This window comes from Fimicolochytrium jonesii (genome assembly GCF_025526975.1).
Source record: "Fimicolochytrium jonesii strain JEL569 chromosome Unknown EV422scaffold_10, whole genome shotgun sequence".
NCBI classification, from domain to species: Eukaryota; Fungi; Chytridiomycota; class Chytridiomycetes; order Spizellomycetales; family Powellomycetaceae; genus Fimicolochytrium; species Fimicolochytrium jonesii.
In genome coordinates this window covers 244,552-267,808 of record NW_026515677.1, presented here as the reverse complement: position 1 = coordinate 267,808, position 23,257 = coordinate 244,552, and the positions used below count along the sequence as shown (strand labels likewise).

At 54.4% G+C, this 23,257-nt stretch overlaps 10 protein-coding genes across 10 annotated transcripts; 5 read left to right on the top strand and 5 right to left on the bottom strand.

Moving 5' to 3' along the window:
* The first annotated feature begins 840 nt into the window (after positions 1-840).
* On the top strand, positions 841-2,966 carry EV422DRAFT_38347 (kinase-like domain-containing protein). Its single transcript, XM_053066795.1, has 4 exons — positions 841-1,334; positions 1,411-1,830; positions 1,901-2,182; positions 2,280-2,966. Exons 1-4 carry the CDS (start codon positions 1,080-1,082, stop codon positions 2,646-2,648), a joined length of 1,326 nt encoding a protein of 441 aa, XP_052925896.1. The 5' UTR covers positions 841-1,079; the 3' UTR covers positions 2,649-2,966.
* Positions 2,534-6,405, bottom strand: EV422DRAFT_594705 (P-loop containing nucleoside triphosphate hydrolase protein; the record flags this gene model as incomplete). The annotated part of the gene is made up of 11 exons (XM_053073585.1): positions 2,534-3,326; positions 3,395-3,560; positions 3,648-3,817; positions 3,887-4,695; positions 4,772-5,006; positions 5,074-5,241; positions 5,305-5,337; positions 5,410-5,520; positions 5,586-5,772; positions 5,835-6,236; positions 6,301-6,405. 11 exons carry the CDS (start codon positions 6,403-6,405, stop codon positions 2,950-2,952), a joined length of 2,763 nt encoding a protein of 920 aa, XP_052925895.1. The 3' UTR covers positions 2,534-2,949.
* An 834-nt stretch (positions 6,406-7,239) lies between these two features.
* On the top strand, positions 7,240-10,118 carry EV422DRAFT_38041 (Dihydropteroate synthase-like protein). Its single transcript, XM_053066769.1, has 3 exons — positions 7,240-8,509; positions 8,583-8,794; positions 8,861-10,118. The coding sequence occupies exons 1-3, from the start codon at positions 7,415-7,417 to the stop codon at positions 9,927-9,929; spliced, it is 2,376 nt and encodes a 791-aa protein (XP_052925894.1). The 5' UTR covers positions 7,240-7,414; the 3' UTR covers positions 9,930-10,118.
* A 337-nt stretch (positions 10,119-10,455) lies between these two features.
* EV422DRAFT_567068 (cytochrome c oxidase assembly protein PET191-domain-containing protein) lies at positions 10,456-10,783 on the bottom strand (the record flags this gene model as incomplete). Its single annotated transcript, XM_053072499.1, has 2 exons — positions 10,456-10,533; positions 10,607-10,783. 2 exons carry the CDS (start codon positions 10,781-10,783, stop codon positions 10,456-10,458), a joined length of 255 nt encoding a protein of 84 aa, XP_052925893.1.
* A 139-nt stretch (positions 10,784-10,922) lies between these two features.
* Positions 10,923-13,179, top strand: EV422DRAFT_38033 (regulator of chromosome condensation 1/beta-lactamase-inhibitor protein II). The gene is made up of 2 exons (XM_053066768.1): positions 10,923-12,098; positions 12,169-13,179. The coding sequence occupies exons 1-2, from the start codon at positions 11,076-11,078 to the stop codon at positions 12,865-12,867; spliced, it is 1,722 nt and encodes a 573-aa protein (XP_052925892.1). The 5' UTR covers positions 10,923-11,075; the 3' UTR covers positions 12,868-13,179.
* Positions 12,826-14,205, bottom strand: EV422DRAFT_38110 (uncharacterized protein). The gene is made up of 2 exons (XM_053066776.1): positions 13,790-14,205; positions 12,826-13,710 (listed from the first exon to the last, which is right to left on the bottom strand). The coding sequence occupies exons 1-2, from the start codon at positions 14,107-14,109 to the stop codon at positions 13,071-13,073; spliced, it is 960 nt and encodes a 319-aa protein (XP_052925891.1). The 5' UTR covers positions 14,110-14,205; the 3' UTR covers positions 12,826-13,070.
* A 178-nt stretch (positions 14,206-14,383) lies between these two features.
* On the top strand, positions 14,384-15,636 carry EV422DRAFT_567065 (cap-binding protein CBP20; the record flags this gene model as incomplete). Its single annotated transcript, XM_053072498.1, has 6 exons — positions 14,384-14,443; positions 14,516-14,697; positions 14,836-14,974; positions 15,059-15,221; positions 15,339-15,409; positions 15,592-15,636. 6 exons carry the CDS (start codon positions 14,384-14,386, stop codon positions 15,634-15,636), a joined length of 660 nt encoding a protein of 219 aa, XP_052925890.1.
* A 140-nt stretch (positions 15,637-15,776) lies between these two features.
* Positions 15,777-18,378, bottom strand: EV422DRAFT_567064 (uncharacterized protein; the record flags this gene model as incomplete). The annotated part of the gene is made up of 11 exons (XM_053072497.1): positions 15,777-15,802; positions 15,891-16,242; positions 16,315-16,567; positions 16,630-16,736; positions 16,803-16,889; positions 16,972-17,062; positions 17,133-17,280; positions 17,345-17,390; positions 17,471-17,622; positions 17,697-17,783; positions 17,916-18,378. The coding sequence occupies 11 exons, from the start codon at positions 18,376-18,378 to the stop codon at positions 15,777-15,779; spliced, it is 1,812 nt and encodes a 603-aa protein (XP_052925889.1).
* Positions 18,379-19,109: 731 nt separating this feature from the next.
* Positions 19,110-20,608, top strand: EV422DRAFT_37833 (uncharacterized protein). The gene is made up of 7 exons (XM_053066767.1): positions 19,110-19,219; positions 19,340-19,487; positions 19,556-19,589; positions 19,708-19,789; positions 19,871-19,905; positions 19,978-20,114; positions 20,253-20,608. Exons 2-7 carry the CDS (start codon positions 19,362-19,364, stop codon positions 20,313-20,315), a joined length of 477 nt encoding a protein of 158 aa, XP_052925888.1. The 5' UTR covers positions 19,110-19,219; positions 19,340-19,361; the 3' UTR covers positions 20,316-20,608.
* A 253-nt stretch (positions 20,609-20,861) lies between these two features.
* On the bottom strand, positions 20,862-22,796 carry EV422DRAFT_527727 (uncharacterized protein). Its single transcript, XM_053070226.1, has one exon. The coding sequence runs from the start codon at positions 22,758-22,760 to the stop codon at positions 20,901-20,903; it is 1,860 nt and encodes a 619-aa protein (XP_052925887.1). The 5' UTR covers positions 22,761-22,796; the 3' UTR covers positions 20,862-20,900.
* Between the last annotated feature and the right edge of the window lie 461 nt (positions 22,797-23,257).

The window sequence follows — 23,257 nt, the reverse complement described above, 5'->3', positions numbered from 1 at the left end:
GGGCTTTGGAGGAACGTAGGGCTGTCCTCTATTGTTCAATGCCCCCCGGGGATTGACATATTCGTTGAGCCACAGAAGGACTTTGCCCGGCGTGACCTTTTGCGAGCGCCTGTTGGTGTCGCACCATGCCAGATACGACCTCGCACGGTGGCCATATGCGTTGTTAGTCTCAACCGGCCTCGCTCGTTGGTTCTTTTTCATTTGTTTAATGGTGCTTTGGTGAACTTCCGCATCCTGCACGTCTTCCAAGTCCTCCACTATGCTATCGTCATCCCTCGGGGCGTCACCATCGTCCAGACCAGCTGCAGCGGCGGCCTCTGTGGTTGCTGCAGCCATGTCGTTGCCGTCCAGTGTGTCTAAGCTGAGAATTATGCCAATTTTCAACATCGCTTTGGACTTCTCGCCCGAAAACGCAATAACCCTCAGCTGTACGAACGAATGCCGTCCCCCGGCCTATGGTCACACGCATAACTAATCATTTCCATTGTACCCATGTATGGCAGAAATGCCCCATTGAGGGCATTTCCGTTTTCTATTAGTGCCGTACATAGTCATTTCCCAAGATACATAGGGGGGTCACGTGACTCGCGTTACTGGTCTAGTTCTCAGTAACGTGAACGCGTTACTGGCGTCACTGACCCGATAGGTACATGTATATGATTTCTTTCTCATGAGAATATACAAGATGTGTGTACCGAATCGCACAGCAGGCGCATTTGTGAGCGTTATTGAATTGGAGACGCGTCGCTTATCCAGTCGGAGTTCGTACGTAAGCGACTGTTCCCAACGTCCACAGATTCCAGAAACGGTGGATCGCAAGTTCACCGTATGCGTGACTCACTCATACCGAAAGCAGGCACAATGGCCAGCCGCTGACGGAAGAGCATGCCCAAACAGCATTCAAGAATCACAGCGCAAGGATAGCGCGTAAATCGAACCTTTGTATCATTTCGTGTTTTCCTACGTCTGAGTATCCAGGACCTATTGCGGTGATAGTCGGGGGAGCACTACCAATTCTGATCAGGGCTGCGCTGCGCTTGCCCCGTCCTCTGTCGCTGCCGTCCAAAGTCTTTTGAGCCATGTCGTTCATGAAGAAAATCACCGGGTCCGCCGGAAAGTCGCCAACAGCGTTCAGTAAGAACAACGCAGTTAGTCCAACTGGCTCGCCTCACAACGATGCGACGCTGTCGAAGGAGCCGAGTTCCATGAAGTTGGATGTCACTGGGGCGCTCAGCAAGCAGACGTCGGCCATATCGCTATCGGGCAACGGTCCGGTTACGGCGACATATCATAGCGGGACGTCGGGGCCGGATGGTGATGCTGGGAAATCAAAGGTGAGGGCAAGAAAGATGTGATGATTGATATGCTTCGACAAATATTGTTCCCGTCTGACGTATAAGCTCATGGCAGGAATTTTCCGGGCCCGTCACCGCCTCCGCCGCCCGTCCAGTCGCCTCAACCAACCAACCCTCCCAAACACTGCCGCCCGTCGCAGGCGCCTCCGGCCAGTCCTCCAAAGGCACGCGCCAAAAGTTCTCCTTGGCCGATTTCCACCTCGATCGCACGCTGGGCACGGGCTCCTTCGGACGCGTCCACCTCGTTCGCCTTCGTTCGACGGGCAAGTACTACGCGATGAAGGTGTTGAAAAAAACAGAGATTGTGAAGATGAAGCAGATCGAACACACCGTGAATGAGAAACATATCCTTGAATTGCTGGACTTTCCGTTCTTGGTCAGCATGCTGGGGACGTTCCAAGACTATGCGAATCTGTACTTTGTGATGGAATACGTGCAGGGAGGAGAACTGTTCTCTTACTTGAGGAGATGCGGTGTGAGTATCGATTATTCCTCTGTCCCCGCATTTTCGTATTCATAGCTAAAGGACCCTTGATATATCACAGCGTTTCCCAAACCACGTCGCCCGCTTCTACGCCGCCGAAGTAGTGATGGCCTTCGAGCATCTGCACTCAAAAGATATCATTTACCGGGATCTGAAGCCTGAGAATCTCCTCATCGACGCCAAGGGCAATATCAAGATCACCGATTTCGGGTTCGCGAAACATGTGCCCGACGTTACATGGACCCTCTGTGGGACGCCCGACTATTTAGCCCCGGAGATTATTCAGTCGCGAGGTTATGGACGTGCGGTGGACTGGTGGGCGCTTGGAATCCTTATTTACGAGGTACAGACGAAGCGACGGCGCGGAAGACGTGGGACGCTCCAGAACAGCCATGAATCGTTTCCAAACTCAATGTTTCCATTTTCTGTTTTTTTTGCAGATGCTCGCGGGCCACCCCCCCTTCTACGACGAAGACCACTTCAAACTCTACGAAAAGATCCTCGCCTGCCGTCCCAAGTTCCCCACCCATTTCGATCCCGCCGCCAAGGATCTCGTCAAACGGCTCCTATCCGCAGATCTAACAAAGCGCTACGGGAACCTCAAGGGTGGTGTGAACGATATCAAGAAGCACAAGTGGTTCGCGGGCGTCGACTGGGATAAGCTCAAGGCGCTCCAGATCCAGTCGCCTTATATCCCGCCGCTTAAGGGCGACGGAGATACGAGCAACTTTGATGCGTACCCGGAAGACCACGAGCCTTATGGCATCGTTTGCCCTGATCCATATAGAGAGAAGTTCAAGGATTTTTAGATGCGGATGTAATTTAGTCGTTCGAATCCGAGATTATTAAGAAATTGCTCGGGCATGTTCCCGAATGCTGGAATCTCACGCCGTTTCATTCGTGTACAGCGCTTGTAGATGACGGGTTGCATCGGGGCTAAGGAGCTGAGGCACCTTTCTGCCTCGTATCCCATTCCACATCGCTGTCTCAAAATCATACGCACGAAGACAATGTCAAAGAAATCGATTAGCCGTCAAAAGTACTTGGCAAACAAATTATCACCATTAGTCCCTGCCTCATAAACGCTACGCTACATATATCTCAACGATTTTACGCCTTCCCGTTCCTTGCTCCCTTCTTCACAGCTGTTTTCGCCGCTTTCGGTTTCTTCACTCCCTTCTTTGCCTTGCCCACACCGTTCTTCCCCTTAGTTTCCTCTACCTGAACAATGCTCTCATCCTCACCCTCCTCCACTCGCTTCCAATCCGCCTCCATCTGAGCCTCGATCTCCTGCTGGAACGCTGGGTCCTCTACACAGGAGCGCGTGCAATCGGCACAGCGGATATAATAAGCCTGTGTGATTTCTCCTAATCCACAGAGGAGAAGCTCCGGAAGGATGAAACCGATTGGTGTGATTTCGTCCCAGTTCGTGCAGCCCTCGTCCTCACTGCGATTCAACACATCTTGTAAGTAAATCAACCCCAAATCTGACACGGAAGGGCCGGAGGACCATACCAAAATGCACGCGGACAAGTCTGACACCTATAGAGCATACCACCCGCATCGCCCGTGTTCTTCCCACATCCGGCGCAAAAGTGCTGCGGACAATACCATCCAAATTGGGTTTTCTGTGTTTCAGTACACTCCGGATGGTACGAGCGTGGGCATCCCGAGCATTCCAGGAACTCTTCCTTGGAGTCTTTCCCACAGACATGGCACATCTGGCAATGGGATACAACGCGTCAGACCCGTAATCCTTTTGCAATACCGGAAAGTATGCCCTTTTGGCTGTTGCACGGCGTACTCACCTCCTGATGAATGTACTTCTTAATTTTCTTTTTCTTCGTAATGACCATCCCTTTGCTGAACGTAGAGCGAGCCTCCCACTGGTCACATCCGACGGTCTCTTTGAGAACCGCGTGGGTGCCAACCATTACTACCCGCTCTTGCCTCTCACGCTTCTTAAGGTCCTTCCATTCTGAATATGGGTAAAAAAGTCAGGTCAAAAGGGAAGGGGCGAAAACGAACGGCGGCATAGAAGACGTACCTTCCGCAATCGACTTCTCGTCCTTCGGAACCACCGCCCCCTCAAACAAGCGACTCTGCACCTGCTCCATCCCCTCCAGCTCGAAATCTTCCTCCTTGTCCGCCTCCGCGTCGACAAGATTCTGATACTCTTTACTTTTCTCAATGATGTGTTTTATGTCGGATTTCGCAAAATCTTCCGCGGTCTCGAAAACGCGCGTCAGGGCCCGAGCACCACGTCGGAGCATAGACATCAACTGCCCTGTTGAGAGGTTCGCTTCTACGCCCTCGCCGTTGGGGTCCCTCATATCTTCTGTGACTTTCAGCGAGAGGAACAACTTCTTTTGGAGCCGCGTCAACATCTGCTCTTCGACCGTGTCCTGGCACACAAGTCGATAGACGGTCACTTTCTTCGTCTGACCGATACGATGCGCCCGCGCTAGAGCTTGGAGATCCGTCTGCGGGTTCCAATCGTTGTCCATGAAAATGACGGTGTCCGCTGCAGTCAAATTGATGCCAAGCCCGCCCGCCTTCGTCGAAACCAGAAAGACATCATACGGGGAGTCCTTATGCTGGAACAACTTGATCAACAGATTCCGCCGGGCGCGAGGCGTGGTTCCATCCAACCGCGCATAACGGATGTTTCGGAAGATCATATAGTCTTCGAGGATATCCAGCATGCCGGTAAAGCCACTGAAGATCAAGGATTTGTGTGCACACTCGCGCAAATGGGCTAGGAGCTTGTCCAGTAGAATCATCTTTGCTGAAGCTAAAACGAGATGTTCGCCTGTGACAAAGGGCTCCGGTTCCGAGTCTGGTAGCATGTATGGACTGGGACAAGATGCAGTTTTTGTGAGATGTGAACTCTCTTCGTGATAGCTTGGCTGATGAAAGACACGGTACTTACTGGTTGCAACACTTTCTCAATTGCATCAAAAGGTTCATCATCTTCTTCCAGTCCCCTTTCCCACTACCGCCGGCCAAGGAATACTTCAGGTTGTTCGTGAGATCATCATCGGCCTCTCCGCTACCGCCCTCCGCTTTGGCAGTGTGGTCAAAGATCTCTTTCAATGTCATCGTGTCAAGCCGCGTTAGAAGGCGCTTGTACCAGAAGCGTTGCATCTTGGTTATCGGGACATAGACTATAATGGCAAGTCAGTGAATACCAAAGCACAAAACTAAGGTGCGGTTGCGGGGATATGGACATACGCGTAATCTCCTCCCGAGCCGGAATCTGGAAGTCAACCTGGGCTTTCATACGCCGAAGCATGATACGCTCCAATAAGCTGCGAGCATTCCCGAGAAACTCTATATCATACGTTCCTTTCCCCAGATCGAAGCTCCTGCTGAACAGATCCGCCGTCTGATCCGTGAAAACTGTGGGTCTTCCGTTAGAATGCGTCAACAATGCTGTGCGAAGGTGACAAATCTTATCCTTACCTTCAGGGAGAAGCCACCGAAACAGGACCCACACTGGATTGGAACAGGAACAAGAATTGAGAATCGGCTGCCAACTGTGTCAAAACACTACCAGACAAAACGTACGTTCGTGAAGATTGTTCTGGACTGGGGTGCCAGTGAGAAGGAGTCGAAATTCCGATTTGATTCCTTGGAGGGTTTGGGAAACCTGCGATGTTTCGTTTTTGATTTTATGACCTGCAGAAGCAGCGTTTCATCAGCATCCGAGTATCAATGAAGTAAAGGACCATCCTCTTTGTTACCTTCGTCCAGTACACAGTACTTCCAGCTCATATATTTGAACCAATGGCTTTCCGACACAAACATCTCGTAAGTGGTGATGCATATGTCAAACTGCTTGTGGAGATATTCTGATTTCAATCGAATTCGTTCGTGCGCAGATCCATGGAAAGTTATAGCAGTAAGATGAGGAGTCCACCGATGTGTTTCCTAATGGGCGAGACTGTTGGCCATCCTTTCCCGCGTGTAAGTGTGAATTTTAGTGCACTTACCGACAGCCAGCTGTTCAAGACGGAGAGGGGACATACAACGAGGAAAGGCCCCGTATCGCCCGACGCCTTAACGTGACTGAAGAGCGAAAGCGTTTGCAGAGTTTTGCCCAGTCCCATCTCGTCTCCCAAAATGCCGTTCATTCCGTTTCGGTAAAGATTCACCAAAAAGCTCAGCCCCGTGAGTTGATAGGGCTTCATTGTGGCCTTTACTTCTGTCGGCTGTCCCAGCTGTTCATAAGGCACGGCTTTCCCTCCGGACGGGGCTTCAGTCTTCGTGAAGTAGTTCTTTTCTGGAAGCAAGGGCTCAAAGAGACCCTTCAGTTCCCATAACCAGATATGGCGCCTGACGCGGGATTCGACGGTGGAGTCCTTTGCATGCTTTTTTTCCAGGCTTCTGGCTTCCTATTGTAGGACATAACACGTATTTATATGACGCCTGATTCTTAACCAAGCATTTAACACCAACCTTTCGAGCTTGAGCTTCCGGGTCGGCGCGAGACTTTTTGAGGACGGGCTGGGGTGAGTTCTGATCGTCGTCCCAGGCGCCAGAGCGCTTGTTGGCTCCTATCATAATGCCTCAAGCTGCAGTTCGTGAATGCCGGTTCTTGACTCCGTACTTCCGAAAAGGAGCAATACTGCGTTCGAGTTACTGACGTGGTGAGCAGCTGCTATCCTTTCGATACCAACAAGGCGCAACACTGCTTCCAAGTGCAGTGTGAAGTGGGGATGTTTGCCTTTGAAACTGTCACCCTCCACTTGCAAGTGTTGAACCACCGTCGGAGGGACGTCCGAAAGGATCTTCCGCGCGCAGCTCTGGACATGGACATTGGACGTGTTTTCCAGTGGCTTCCCACGCGTTCGACTGAATTTGAAGCCTGCAACGGGAATAGAGTACAGCATAGACTCTTTTGAACGTTCACTCAATCCGTTTACTTCAGGCGAGCCTCGACCTGATGTGTTGAGAACGGAGGCTTGACTGAGGCAAAACGGATTGGATGCAACGCTGAAAGCAAAGCAGAAGTGTATCTACAGTATCTGCACGGACCTATCTCACTCGGCCTCGGCCTCTATTAATCGGGTTAACCAATTATCTAACTCGACCTTGGAGACGTCAACGAAAAGAAGAAAATAGAAAAAAAAAAGCGTAGCTCGGTTACTTCTTTTTCCCGCCGCAAGCATGTGATGTAAGAACAGCACACTGAGATTTGTGGGTCGGGGCAAGTAGTCCATGTGTGAGAAGACGTGCTTTCCGGTAAACGCACTGCATCCAACAAGAAGGGGAGGGGACTTTTTGGGGCGCCCCAAGACGCGTTGGCCCCCCCAACTCTCCCAACTGCGAGCCTGACTGCGAGCCAGACTGCGAGCAACAGGTGGACGCACTACGTACACTGTAGGACTTGCACGAAAGTGGGAAAGGTTCCCAGCAGCTCCAGCACTTCATACTGGTCTTTCTCATTGAGCACACCCGCTAACTCACTTCACTGTAGGGGAGGACCATATCGCTCCGAACCGCATATCTTGGTAGAACCGCATATCCACCGTAAAGAACTCGAGGGGGGCTAGTCCGGAACTACATCACTATGGCTGCCCTCGCGAAGACGGACAGCAGCCTGGTGGCCGGCGACAAGATCATGGTCCGCCAACTCACAGTCCACAACATCATCGGCGTAGACTCCTGGGAGCGCTCCAAGCGCCAACCACTGACAATCGATCTCACAGTCCACCAACAGGTCGATGCATCCGGCGACACCGATCTCCTCTCGCAGACCATCAGCTACGGCACCGTCTCCAAAACCGTGCAAGAGTTCTCCGAAAAGACATCCTACCGATCCGTCGAAGCCCTCGCAGCCGGGATCGCACGAGTCTGCGTCGAAAAATGCGGTGCCCCGCGCGTAACCGTGCGCGTAGAGAAGCCCCGCGCGCTCTTGCATGCTGCTTGTGCGGGTGTGCAGATCACGCGGACGAAGGAGGAGATTGGGGCGATGGGGTCGGATGGACTGGGTGAGGCGTACCAGGATCAGGCGGAGGATAGGGAGGGCGAGGACCAGATCTTTATCAAGGATTTGACGCTTAGCACGATTATTGGGGTAAACCCTTGGGAGCGGGAGGAAAGGCAGCGGGTGGTTATTACACTCATTATCCACCTTGCGCTGGACCCGCAAGTTTTGTTGAGCGACCATGTACCGAAAGTTCATAACTATCGCACGATCACTCGGACCGTGTCCAAATACGTCGAGAGCACAAACTACAAGACCGTTGAAGCGCTAGCAACCTCCATAGCGAGGCTGCTGATCAAGCAATGCCACGTCCCGAAAGTGACCGTGCGAGTGGAAAAGCCCTCCGCTATCGTCTTTGCCGCCGCAGCTGGGGTCGAGATCACGAGGGACAGGGCCTATTTTGGCGAGAAAGCAAGAGCGAGCGACCCGACGCCTGCGACCAGCCTGGATGCCAGTGCGCACAGTGACGATGTGGACGAGGAAACACGGGGCCGGCTGCCGCATGTCGTGTACCTGGCTTTAGGGTCCAACCTCGGAGACAGCGCAAAGAACATCAATGACGCCGTCACGAGTCTAGCCGGATCCGCCGCCATCAAAGTGATTGACACGTCCTTCTTGTACGAAACCAAGGCGATGTATGTGACAGATCAGCCCAATTTCATCAACGCTTGTTGTGCGGTATGTTACCCTTGTTATTCTCTGCACCCCTCCTTCACGACCGTTTTTGTTCATTGACCATTCCCAAAAAAAGATACGAACAAGTCTATCACCGAACGACCTGCTTGACTTTTTGAAGGGTATAGAAGCTGAGATGGGCCGCAACTTCAACGGCCAGCGGTTCGGGCCGCGGCCTATTGACTTGGACATCCTTGTTTACGATCGCGTGGAGATGTCTACTGAGAGGCTGATCATTCCCCATCCACGGATTAAAGAACGGGAGTTTGTTCTTAGACCGTTTGCTGAGTAAGTCTCCCTTCGCCTCTGCGCAGTGCAACGAAAGGCAATCGTTAACTCTTCATTTCGTTACAGCATTGCACCAGACATGGAGATCCCCGGCCTCTTCCGCACCGTCTCGCAACTCCTAGCCCTCCTCTCCCACGAATCCGCCCCAACCCCCTCCGACAAGATCCGCAAAGTCATCCCCCTCAAAACCACCGCCGGCCTCTGGTCCTGGTCCACCCAAACCTACATCATGGGAATCCTCAACGTCACCCCGGACAGTTTCAGCGACGGCGGCGACGCGCACACCCAGTCACCGGACGCAGCCGCCCAGCAGGCGATCAAAATGGCAGCAGCCGGGGCACATATCATCGACGTTGGGGGCATGTCCACCCGACCCGGAGCTGATGAACCCCCGGTGGAAATCGAGATTGGACGCGTCGTGCCGGTGATTGAAGCTATCCGCAAACTCGACGCAAACATCCCCATCTCAATCGACACCTACCGCGCCCCCGTCGCCCGCGCGGCCATCAAAGCCGGCGCGAATTTCATCAACGACGTGTCGGGCGGATCCCTTGACCCGGACATGATCACAGCCATGGCTGAGACCCAGGTTCCTGTGTGCCTCATGCACATGCGCGGAACGCCCAAGACCATGCAGCAATTGACCGACTACCCCGCCGGCCAAGTCGTACCCACCATCGCGGCCTCGCTGACCTCGACCGTCCAACAAGCCATGAACAAGGGAGTCAGGCGGTGGAATATAATCCTGGACCCTGGCATCGGGTTCGTAAAGACCGGCGCGCAGAACTATGAAATTCTGCAGAAACTGCCCGTGCTTGTCGGGGAGGCGGCACCTGCGACCGCGACGTTGGATTCGGAGGGACAACAACAGGCGCCGGCGGCACGGAATGCGTTGGCGGGGTTTCCGGTGCTTGTGGGGCCGTCGCGGAAGGGGTTCCTGTCCCAGGGAGCTGTTACGGGGTCGCAGGCATTGGATGCGACGAGTAAGAAGGAGCAGGCGAAACAGCGGATCTATGCGACGGCCGCGGCGTGTTCGGCGGCGATTGCGAGGGGCGCGAATGTGTTAAGAGTGCATGATGTGGAGGAGATGGCGGATGTGGTGAGGGTTGCTGATCGGTGTTTTAGGGACCTTTGATGAGGCCTGCCATCACGGTTTTTCCATCACCATCTGGGTTTTTTTTCGGGGGTCTGGCGTAGGTAGATTTTTTCATGATATTCCACCATATGGGCGGTTTACAAAAGTATTTTGCCCGCTCCCATGGCATTGAACGGGGAAATAGGCTCTCTCCACCCAGCAGGCGGCCTCTCAGTAGCGTAGACAGACTAGTCGAATCCTATATACATACATGAAATCTTATCCGCTGTGATGTGGAGTGCGGCTTTACCACTGTGACCGCTTGATGTGCCGCATCAATACGTTGATGTCGCAAACCGGTAGCCTCCTACGTCGGTTGCGTGAAAGCGCTGCTGACTTTGTGCCTCTCCTGCAGCAGAACCCCTGTCTGCCTTTGGGATGCATCGCAAACAAACTGGTCCGCCGTATATAACCGCCGGAGTTGCAGTTGCTGACTGTGTCTTAAAACGATGCTCCCCGGCGTCGTGCGGTTGCAAGCTCAAAACTCCCTCCACAATATCCCGTCTCCACCCCACCCCTTCCCCATTTACGCATCCTCCTCATCCTCAGCCTCCTTCGGTGGTCGTCCCCCATACGGTCCCCTAAATCTCTTCCTCGGGTTCATCTGAAACAAAAAAGCACATATGTAAACGACTTTCCCAAGAGTATCAAGACTCGGGAAAGCAATCCACACTTACAATATCCACCTTACACTCCACATAAGCCCTCTGCGCCAGCCTACATGCGGCACTGACGCTCTCCTCGTCGTGGACGGGCGAGAGACATTCCCGCGGAGAGTGGCCGTGTTGTTGGACGCAGGGGGAGGCGAGGAGGCATTTCAGGAGGTCTTTGTAGAAATGGTCGCAGGTTGGCATGACGGCGGGGTGGGTGAGCGTTTGTAGGAGGCGGGAGGGCGGACGGGTGATCTGAGCGTGCGTCTGGGTGGGTGGGGAGTAGAGACCAGCTTGAGCGAAATGGGAAGAAGGAAGAAGCGCAAATTCCGACGCGTCACTTCTTTCTCTCTCGCACGGCAAGCATTGGGACCTGCGAACAGCGGGTGATCTCGCACTTACACTGGGTGTTTTTCCTACATATATACTCTCCCCTCGCACTCTCGAGGACCAGTCTGCTACGTAGCGTTCCTTATTGTTCACCGAGACGCCCATCATGTTTCGACCATGCACCACGTCTCTCCGAAGGATACGGCCATGTCACGCACGACAGCTCACAACCCAACCGATGCCGTCGTCCTCCACAAAACCACAAGCCCCACCGCACCGCCCTCTTCCCTACGGCAGCACGGTAACACCGTCCACAGCCCCGTCATCCCAGCACCCGCACATGTCAGGCTACAGCGTCAAATGGCGTCTCCTCACCTTCGCAGCCGGAGCAGTCGTCGGCGGTCTCACCTTCGCGCTCGCGCTGTACAACGACGCCGACGAGACAGCGGACACCGATATGACTCGCGAATATGAGGAGACTAGAGAGGAGGTTCTGCACCGCGGATCCCTGATTGAGGCAGCCAGGTCCGATCCGGGGTTGTTTGTGTGGGGGTTGGGCGGCGTGGAGGAGACTGCTGCTACGAGGTTCTTCCGGGGCAAGGTGTTGAGGGCTGTCGCGCTGGGACGCGAGCAGGGGGCGGCTGTTGATGAGAAGGGGAATCTGCTGCAATGGCATGTTGAAGGATCGGGAAAGGCGAGTCTGAGCAGACCGGGGAGGAGTAAAGTGTCTGCGCCTGTTGTCACGCTGAGTGGGAAGGATCTGGTGCAGGTGGCTTGTACGGGCGATAGGGTGGTCGCGGTGGCTCGCAATGGGAGTCTGTACTCCCTGCAGAAGCCTGCCGCAGATAAAGGAAATGATGGTGCTACCGTGAAGGCGCACACGGACGTCCGTGTGAAAGCACCGGCATTGTGGCGATTCGAAAGCGTCGCGTCCATAGCGGCTGGAGCTCAACACGTCGTAGCGGTTACCACAAAGGGACGTGTTTTCACCATGCCGTTGACCGAAACGGCAAACAGTGCAGGGCAGTTGGGGACGGGCGTCGCCGAGGAGCGCACCGAGGTCGGGACGTGGAGGTTGGTCAAGGACCTAGGAACAGACACCGCGGCAGAGGCCGCGTGCGGGGACAGTCACACCCTGATCCGCACGACGAGCGGTCGTGTGTTTGGCTTTGGCGCCAACATCTTTGGGGTAGGCGTCTATAATACGATACCTTACATCTAATCTCGTCTCGCAATACTAACATCCTTTCCCCTTCCAGCAACTCGGCCTAGACCCAACAAACCCCACCTTCCCCCACCCCACCGAAATCACCACCCTCCGTCTCCCCTCCGCGCAATCCCACCCCGCCACCTGCACCCAAATCGCCGCAGGCGGCAACACCACCCTCTTCGTCCTCGACGCCCCAGACTCCACCGACGTCCTCGCTTGCGGGTCCGGACTGAACGGCCAGCTCGGGAACGGGTCCTACACCCACGTCACCGGCGGCCCCGTGCGCGTCAAGAACGTCAGCGGGCTGCGGGAGTACGACGAGGCGACCAAGCAGGTGAAACCGATCCGGGTCCGCGAGATTGCCGTCTCGCCCACCGGGACCCATTGTGCGGCTGTGCTGGATAACGTCGTTGACGAGCCGACTAGAAGCGGCTTGTGGTGGCTACCATGGTCGTCACCCGCCACCACCACCCCCGCTCGGTACGGCCACGACCTCCTGCTATGGGGCGGCAATCGCGCCGGCCAGCTCGCCCGAAGCGATAACAAGAAGGCGGGTAGCCCGATACCGATACCGGTCAGGCAGTTGACGTTTGGGGACGGGGAGGCGAGGTGGAAGGGTAGATTTCAACTAGCGCCGGTAGGATTAGTTGCGGTGCGGAGTGAGGGCGGGAAGATTAGGAGGGTGAGGGGGGAGGGGAAGGTGGTGCTTGGGGATGAGGTTACGGGCATTTTTATGACGCAGGCGTGAGCTTGCCGTGGCTTGCATGTTAGGCAGAAACGTATCATCAATATCATCCAACACATCGGTCCCATGTTCTCTTCTTTCACCTCATATCGTTTCATACACACTATATATACATATCCATGGAAGATACGCCTAAGGCTCGGTTCGGCGAGCTCGCGCCACTTCCAGTCACAAGAAAGAACCCCCTATCTAACGCGTTGTGCAGCCTACCGATATCGCCTATCACGGCCAACACTCGGCGAGCGGCTCCTCCTAAAATCTCTTTCCCTTCCCCGTTGGCGCTCATAATCCCGGCTATCAACTTTCGACCGTCTCCCATCGTACCCCGGCTCGTCGTACCTACTGCCTCGCCTCTCATCACGCCTGTCATCACGCCTATCATATCGCCTTTCATCTCCATACCGTCTCTCATCCCGCCTATCGCCCACCCTTTCATCCCTTCCGTCAAACCCCCTGCCATCCCTCCTATCATCCCTCCTATCGTATGAGCGCCGATTAGGGCTCGGACTCCTACTCATCTCGCTATGTTCGCGTTTCCCAAACAATCCAGAATCGATGGTCTTCCCCACCCTTGACCCGCGACGGACCTTCGATGCGTCGTAGAAGGTGACGTGAATCTGGTGGCCGTCAAGCCATCCGTCGTTCATGCATTTGAGCGCTGCGTCGGCTTCGTCGCGGGTGGAGAGGGTGACGAAGGCGATTCCGGTGTTGAGGGATTTGCCGGTGAGTGAGCGCTGGGTTGGGGCCCTTGTGGGGACGATGACGTCGGTTACGGTGCCGTAGTTGGCGAAGATCTCTTTCAGGTGGTCCGCCTCCACGGATGCTGAAATCGGCGTTATGAACAATCTTTTTATGGGTCATGGGTGGTAAGTTCAGATGCCGACAAACGTATGCAACTACGATTGAGAGCTTGCGGGGAACGTACTTTTTGTTATAGGGATCAGCAGCCCCACTAGGCTTATTCCTACCCTCCGTCTCATATTTCGGAATTCGCCTTGGGCTTCTGCTCCTGCTCCTACTATAGCTCCGGCTCCGGCTCCGGCTCCTGCTCAGCGAGCGCGAGTAGGACCTGGAGCTCCTCGACGATCGGGACGAGGAGTATGAGCGGGACCGTGAGCGGGACGTGTATGAGCTGTAGGAGGAGCGACTACCGGATCGTGACGATCTGCTGATTGATCTTGAGGCTGAACGGGTGCGGGCGCGGCCGCGGGCGGGCGAGCGGGATTTTCGAGGGGATTCCACCATTGTTCCGTTTCGTTTTTCCACAATTTGCCGACGTTGAAGCGAGTGTAGTCTTCCTCCTTACGCTAACCCGTGTGTTCTAAGGCCCTTGGAAATTGGGTGGGTTACCCGGTTGAATTTCCAGCTGGAGGAGGAGCGAGACCCTTGCGTCCGGAACTCACCAGTCACGTGACCCGCCGTTATGCCTGTTCGCAACTCGCCTCTTTCGCTGGGACGGTTTGGAACAACTAGTTCCTGGAAGGAAGATCCACACACATCTTGCGCAACAACCAACCCAATGGCCTCACTAGTCCCCTCCCTCGGGGCGCCCTCCGTCTACAAGGACCGCTCCTACAGGGTAACTGCTCCCTGCTCCCTTCCCTTCGTCGTTTCCCTACCTCTAAATGACACCCACCATGACACTTTCCAGGGCTCCAACGAAGACTTCCAACAAGACATATCCCAAACCGCAACCCTCTACATCGGCAACCTGTCCTTCTTCACCACCGAAGAGCAAATATATGAGCTATTCTCAAAGACAGGGGAGATTAAGCGGATTATTATGGGGCTGGATAGGTTTAAGAAGACGCCTTGTGGATTCTGTTTTGTTGAGTACGTGTTGCCGGACGGAGGTGGGGTTGTCTACGTGATCGGTCGTGGCTGTCGCATACACCCAAGTCTGAGTGAACAACGACATGGTCTTCAAATGATGAGGAAAAGCTCACATCAGAACGTTTGCGCGTGTGTCAGATACTACCGACGAGACGACGCCCTAGACTGCATGAAATACGTCAACGGCACAAAGCTTGACGAGCGGATCATCCGAACAGATCTGGACCCTGGGTACAAAGATGGCAGGAACTTAGGGCGGGGGAAGAGTGGTGGCCAAGTGAGTTCCGAAATCTGGGTCGCAACCCTTTTCAAAAGGAGAGAACCCCAGCAAAAGTAACCCCGGGGGGCATCAATCCAACAGGTCCGAGATGAGTACCGGGAAGATTACGATGAAGGCCGCGGTGGATATGGAGCGCGGATGCGGGAAGAGGAGATGCGCGAGAAGCAGCAGAGGGAGACGTACGAGAACTTTTCTTTGGTGCCGGAGGGAGCGTCGTCATCGTACTACTCGCGGGATACATTTGGTGAGTGCAACGAGACATCTGCGCCGTAGCTTCGATGGCGGGCCACTTTTGCAGCACCCCGCCCTCCGAGGATTCGAAACGCATGGAATCTGACCTCCCAAAACTCTTCCACTCCAGACCGGAAAAAGCGATCCCGCGACAACGAAGACGGTGAGCCAGCCCCACGAAAGATCAAAGAAGCGCGACATGTAAGTAAAACATTAAATAAATCTATCTTGCAAGCATTCGGAAGGAGAGAGGGAGGAAAACAAAAAGGGTCCAAAGTCGTGAAGGGGAGTAGGAGAAAAAGGGGAAGGGAGTGGAGGAATGACAAAACAAAATTTTCCACCAATCCATGTTTTCTTCTGCTTTCCCGTCTGTGCCTTTCCAGAATCCACGGTTCCGAGAACGCAGTCGATCCCCGGAAGACGAGTGATAGAGATAATCCTGTAGTGCGGGCGATTCTCCGTGGCAAGGAAGACATGTGGCTCACTACCACCGACTGCCCTCATACCCCCATTGGGAAACCGATGGAATGCTTCTTTACAGTTGATTCCTGGAGATCAGTTCGAAGGCTCACGATGGCCGTGCCCGTGACGACGCTGTGTCAAATAACATAGCGCGGATTAGCATTCCTAGCCTCTCGCGCAGAAGTTTGTGTAGTAAAATGTGCAGGGCAAGAAAACGTACCTTTAGCGGACGAATCATCCGACGCCCCCGCCTCCCGTTCCACCGCCTTCGACAAGGCCTTGCTTATGACATCACTGTTACAAAACCTGACATACGAATCCTTCGCCATCAGGCCCATGATATGCTTCAAGGCGTCGGCGAACACATAGTGGCTGAGATCCTTGTGTGGGTGTTTCTCCAGGGCCTCGAACTGGGAGATGATGGCGTTGCGGTCGGATGAGTTGATGTTCAGTTCGCGTGGTGCGCCCTTTTTGACGAATTCATCGTAGATTTTGGTCGCTTCGAAGATGTATTCGTCGCGTTGAGAGATGGAGTCTAGCGCTTGGCATTTCAGGACGAATTCCAGGTTTTCCTATATATGTGGGAGTCTTTAGCATTTCACTCCAAACACACTGAAACCGCAGGTTAGAGCAGGTTTACCGACCTGAGAAAACTCCTTCTCAACAAAATCATGAAACAGCTGCACGCCCAACGGGTCCCTCATCAGATCCGCAAACGAGGTCGTCCACAGCTTGATCTCCGCAACCGTCGGGAACTTCCTCGGCGCAAACGCATTGCTGTTGCTGGACAGTATCCCGAGCATCGACGGCTCGTCGGTCAGCCAGGGATTGCCCACGGTTGGCTGGGTCGCGAGCATGGGGTCGAGGGGGTGCCACATTTCGCATCGTTGCAATAAGCTTTGGTTTTGGTAGTTAGAGGAGTGTCATCATCGATTGTGTCCGGACTTCGAAAATCTTACCTTTTTGCTGCTTGTGACACCTTCATCCGGTTGAACGACAGACTGACGTTGTGATATTCAACCTTCTTTTCCAGCCATTGTAATAGTTCTTGTTCTGTCATTTTTTTCTGAGGTTTGTGGGTTTGGGTCAGAGACCAGACTTATGAGGTGAAAGTGGTCTGAACCACACGTACTTCATAAGCTTCATTCGAGCGCCGCTTCGAATAAAACTCCTTAAGCCTCTCCTCTTCGCCAGCAAACATAGACATCTGGGGCCCGCTCTACGATCGCGTCAAAATGGGTCCTTTCGGCTTTAGTCGTCATCCCCCTTAGGCGAGCACGCTCTCGAAAGGCCCCACTTACAAGCGACGGTGGCCGATTCACTCTCCAAAAACCGTACTCCTGTAAGTTCCATGTCCGCCTCTCGCCTTTGCTCAGCGCTGTTTTCATATGGCTGTGCGGGTTGGGCAGGGTAAGGACGGAAACTCCATGTGAAAAACGAACAATGCATCGCGCGGATGAACCTTAAATGATCCTCCACGGTGTTCTCCACCAGGTCCCATTGGTCGTAATACACCTCCTGTAAGCGGAAGAGGCGCTCTTCTTCCCATTCTGGAAGGAGATACTTTGTGCTGGCGTTGATATTTCGCTTAAATAGATAGACGGTATAATCTGCGGCCGGAGAAAAAGTCAGCATTTACGGCGCACAAGTGAGAAGACTCGACGTTCTCCATACCAAAATCTGATGCCACCCATTTTCCCGAGGGCCAGAAGTAGGGTATCTATTCCCAGGATGAGCGAAATGAAAACATTGACAGTTAGTAACCCAGTTTCGAGGGAAGATGGTCCATCCGCAATGTACCTGGCATATGTAAATGTCTCCTGTGGCGAACTTGTCATGCAAGTCGACCGATATGATGTATCCGGCATCAAACATTGCATTGCAGTAACGGAGTGCCTCCTCTTTCGACATGAAATCACATTTCGCAATTGCCCAATTTAAAAGATCATTGCCTATGTTCCGATTCATAAACCATCATCAGTATTTGCGAGGAAACGGATGAGAGCGTCAAACATCTGCGACTCACCAACAAAAGAGTTCTGATATGTTTTAAACATTTTTTTCCGGTCCTTCATCTCTACTCCTGTTATTGGGTCCTGAATCTTTAACATGGCTGACAAGACGGAAGGAGTTTCATTAGCGGAGGGTCGCTTGTGATTTTTGGGAGCTGATGCCGACACAAGAGCTTTCCCCTTCATCGAATTCCCGATCAAATCACACAGATATCCAGCTGGCCCCAACTTACTCTCTTTCATCATATCGATCTTCTTCGAATACATCTCCGTAAACCGCTTTCGCGTCCCTCCCAGAAGCTTCGGTCGTTTCGGCAAAAGCGGCATGACGCGGGTTTCGTACGTTCCGCGTGGCCAGCCTTCTGGAAGCACAAACACCTGTGTGGCAGCGGAGCTACCACGAGCGGGCTCGTCCACCTGCTTTGACAACGGCTTCTTCTTTGCTGGGGCGGCCGAGCTAGGCGAGCGTCGACCCGACTCCGCCTGTTCCACATCGCTGTCAAAACTGTCTGAAGATGTGGTCGACTTTGCGTGGCCTGTCTTTCGTAAGGAGTTCACTCGCGTCACGGGACGGTCGCCCATGGACGAGGCTGGCCTGTCGGCTACAGAAGTGACGGGTCGGTCCCCGGTCGGCAGCGAAATGGGTCGTTTGGAATCCCCGGCGGAGTCTTCTCGGAGTGGGGGCTGCGGTTCCATTCTGTATCTGAACTAGGAGATTGTGAGCGAAAGGACTCTGGGTTTCGGTGGGAGTTCTCACAAGGCACTGATGACTCTGAGGATGACTCTAACGCGACGGTTGTTGTTTCTCAACGCAACACAACTTGAGCGGCAACTGCCTATAAATATTATGAGCGGATGCTCTGTGGGGAGGGGTTCCGTGGCGGGATTGGCTTTGGGGCAAGTTTCTCACCCGCGATGGGGCCGGCTGAGAAGGCTTATGGATTCAAGTCGAGTCGGTGAATAGGGGGGTTGTTCCTAACCGTTAGCAAGCGCGCTAAGTTACCCCTCCGCGCTAAGTTCCAAACCCCCCTTTCCAGTTAAACATCCATGTGGCGACATTGTGGACAACGCACGCAGAGCAGCAGCAGGACGCAAAGGATGAAAGGGTGGTCGTCTTTGGTTTATGCGGGATGTTTGCCAAGTTCAATGGGGGCGTCATCGCGGATGTGCTCGCAATAAGGTTGCCTGCGGCATTGCCTCTCTCACGGCGTGTATGTACATACACACTCATTGTCACTGGTAAGCCTATACTTATGCACGGGCATCTATAAACGGATCTTCCAGTCTACTTATACTGCACAGATATGTGCCACGTTGCGCTCCCGACTCGCTTGTCCGCCCGCACACGTTTGAAGCTTGTCACCAACTCCGCCTCCCAACGGCTCGATCATTAGTCCGAGAACGCGATGCTTTGATGCTTCTTCAAGAGGAGAGGAGGGTGGGCAAAGCAGGCACCGTTTCGAGAGTTTGTTGAAGCAATCCACCCATTCTCGTTCGGTTCCATACAGGCAAGAGTACGTACAGTACTGTATATACTGTAGGTAGGTACCTCTGAGTTTACCTGCAACAGCAATATCCGAACACATGGACGCGTCGGAACTCCTTCCGTTCCTTCTCCCAACTTGCGCTCGTCGTCCCCCAACCAACCAACCATAAGCCCATCCCCCCGCCCATCCACAATGGCAGCAACCGCAACCACGCCGCTTGCGACTCCCCCTTCCCTTCCACCTCCACGCAAAACTTACCCGTCCCATGTCCGTGCAGTCTCGTATGGGAAGGCTTTGTTCGCCGACGCTGATCTCCCCGTAAGCCACCATCTTCCCCCACTGTCCCGCTTGATACACTAATAGACTAACGCCATACTATTCGACAGGCTGGAACGGTGGTGGAGCGGTTTGAGGGTGAAGGTAAAAACTCATCCCACTCATCCCATTCGTTGCTTGAATCTCCCTCCATCCGGTACAATACGCGTGGGGAACATCACGAATGCCTCATACTCATCGTTCTCCTCCCTCCCACGCACAGTCGTAGAATACGACCAAGTCTCAGAAAAGGACAAGACGTACGTGCTCAACTTTCTGCCGCCGGGCGAGACGGAATGGAAATGGTATGTGTATTTGGTATCAGATCAGATGAACGCGGGGAGTAGGGAAAGCCCATCGCTTATTCGCAATCGATCCACGAAAAGGCTTCTTCCCACCTCCGACGCACGATTCGCAAACCGTAAGTTCGCTTTTTGCCCTATGGACTCCCAACACAACCCATCCCCAACTCACACACCTCCTTGAATCTCAGACTCTTGCGACCCAAACGCGAAACTGACCAACCTCCAAATCATCCTCACGCGACCCGTGAAGAAGGATGAGGAGATTACGTTTTTGTATAACCCGGGGGATGATACGGATTATTGGGATCCGGCGTGGAACTTCAAGGTGAGGGCGAGGCGACGGGAAAAGGGAGGCGAAGGGGGAAAAGCGGGTCGTGTTGTTCCCGTTGTGGCCATGCGAGACGAGTGTTTGGATATGAGGAAAGGCACAAGATCTAAAACCCCCGGTTGATTTTCTGTCCAGTGCTGCTGCGGATCGACGGACTGCCAGGGAGATATAGACCGGTACCGTAAACCCAAAGCGTGAAAGACAGTACGGCGAGCGGACGATTTGGCTGCAACGAGGTTGTGCGTGGGTGGGAGTGTGTGTGGATGATTCGTATCCGAGGGACTTTGAGACGATATGTAGTTCGCATCGGACGATTGTCGGAAGAAGATAGAGACGTTTCGGGTGCGAATATATGCGGTTGGCGGAGTCATCGGCACCTTGTAGCACCTGCGGCGGCTCTTCGTGGACCTGTCTACAGGAGAATATCCGAGTAGACTCTATCTTCCGGGCCAGGGAATGATGAGGTGTCCGTTGATGAGGCGTAAAGGCGGCTGAAATCCGCTCAGTACAGTCGTATGGGGCTATACGACTCCCACATATCCAATATCTACAAATCCAGCGTAAGGCATCAACCTCCACAACCCAAGCAACCAAAAATCAGAAACACGCACCTCCTGCTGCGACTCCACAAACAGAGTCAAAAACTCCTTCATGGCAGCCACGAAATCGCCGCTCATCTCGGCATGGAACCGGTCGAGCTCCAACCGCAGGCGGAGGGTCACGTCGCGGTACTCTTTTTCGTTTTTCAGGGCCTCTTGTTCCATCTGATGAAAAGCCCACCGGTTAGGGTCCCGTCCCGGCTCCCACACAAAAGAGTGAAAACCCCATCCAGCCCCATACCTGCTCCAACTCCCTAACAAGCCCCGCAACCCTCCCCGCACCCGCGTCCTTCCTTGCCTGCACCGTCGCCTTCTCCACCTCCCTCCTCTTCCTCCCCACCGCCGCCAGCCCATTCTGCCACGCCTCCCACACCCTCCTCCTCGTCTCGAACGCCAGCCCGACACTCGCGACAACCCGCACATAATACTCCGCATTCGCACCCAACGTCGCCACGTCCACGCGCGCCTGCCGCTCCTGCAGGTCTGTGATGCGTTTATGGATCTCTGCCACCTGTGTCAGATTTTTCGAGATGGGTTTGGTGACGTCCAAATTGGCGAGTTGCTGGAACGTCGCGGCGAACTCGTGCGAGGCGGAGGAGAGCTGGGCCTGCATGCGCGCCCAGTCGTCTAGGGCGCGGAGGATGAGGCGGAGTTGCGGCTCGAAGGTCTCGATGCGCGCGCGGCGGTGGGAGAGGGAGGCGTCCGTGTCCGGTTGTCTGGTCCCGGCGTTGAACACGGTGGATATAAAGCTTTTCTGTTCCGGTTTCTTCCGGTCCGCGAGGAATGTTTCAGATTCCAAGAAAGATTGCAGGTCGGGGTTTTCTTGGAGGTACGGGTGTCGCACGACTTTACGGAGGAACTGTTCTAGCCCGACACGTCTGTTCTCGACAAACTCCTCCTGAAACCGGCCGAGCGTCTGTTTCTCGGGCACGGGCGGGATGATGACCCCCGGGTGCTGGGCGACGAGCTGGTTGAACAGCCACAGGAAGTCGCTGAAGCGGCGGTTGACGGCCATCGAAGGGTTGCGAAATCGGGGGTGCGTTGTGTGTGTGTTCACGCGGTAGAGCACGTAGGCGCCCATTGCTTGAGAGACTTTTAAGGGGTCGGTGACGTGGCATTCGAATGTGTACTTTGGTGCCAGTTGGAGGAAGGTTTCGGCGAGAGGGGAGTTGTCGTCGTCGTCGTCGTCTGGAGTGACGATCTTGTCCCGGATACTCAACCGCCCAATCCGGCCTTTTAGATCCCGAACGCGTCCGCCCGCATCCTCGTCGTCCTGCGCGGAAGATCCAACCAACGAGCTCGTCAACGGGTCAAAGATGATCCTCACCCCCGCGGTCTTCGATTTCGGCTGCGGGTTGACTTTGATCGAGGCCAGCGGTTGGACGCTCTCGTCGTCGCTCGCTTCGGACTTGATGGAGGGCGGGAAGGGTTTCATTGATGCGTCGTCTGCGAAGAGCTGGTGGATGCCGGTTTTCAGCGTGAGGGGTTCGGCGAAGGCGTCGGGTTGTGGGAAGGCGGTATCTTCTATTATGGATGGGGGTGTGAAGATGACGGGGGCTGGGGGGCTGTGTAGTGGCGGAGGGGAGGAGAAGAGGTCTGCGGAGACGGGGTCTGCGAAGGATGGGAAATCGTTCAAATTCAGCGGATCTGCGAAAGTGGGGAGTTGTGGAGAGATGGGTCTTTTGGGAGCGAGAGGGGGTGGTGGCTCGAACAGGACAGGTTTGGGCGGCGGTGGTAGTGGTGGTGGTAAAGAGTGAGTGGAAGGCACATCCGTAACGAAGGCGTCATCTTGAAATGGAGAATCGGTAGCGTTTACGTCCAGCGCAAAGCCGTTCGTGACAGGTTCCGGGGTTTGTTCCCGGTGCTGATGGAAGGGAGGATCGACTGCTCGCGGTGGTGATGGTGATGATGGGTGCTCCTCGTCTTCCGACTGAGCGACCGGCAAAGACGGTATGGCGAGAGGGGTGGCTAATGAGGGACTGAAAGTAGATGCCTCGTCCGCCCAAGCATTTGACCCGAAGGGATCATCGTCTCCAAAATTCATCGTTTTGTGTGTGCGTCAGGTTTAAATACGGGGTCTGTGTGGTGGGTGAGGAGGGTTGAGGAGTGGGAACAGAAGCAAGTGAAGCGACACCGCTGGTTTACCTTTGCATGAGTTCTTTCTGTTGTGAATTCCAGCCCAGCCTTCCAATTGGTTTCCAGTCGCAAGCCGCCGCGAAAGAGAGAACGAGAGAGAGGGCGGTCGAACAAGGACATCCGCCAAACGAGTCCTCGAGTCTCCTTCCTTGTCGCGGCGACGAGGCCATGCGACCGCTTACACCCACCGAGTTCACTCTGGCAGCCTGCCCTCATCCAACCAATCGATTGTGCAGCCCGAGCGGGGCAGTCGGCCTATTGTGATATCGTGGACCCGTTCGACCTATCCTTTCCGAATTCGATCTCTGACATGCTCCCAATTTGCAAACGTGGCTTGCCCCGTCATATCCTGCCCTTGTGAAGCCTTCATCCCCACTCCCTCAAGGCTGTGTCGCTGTTTTTCTC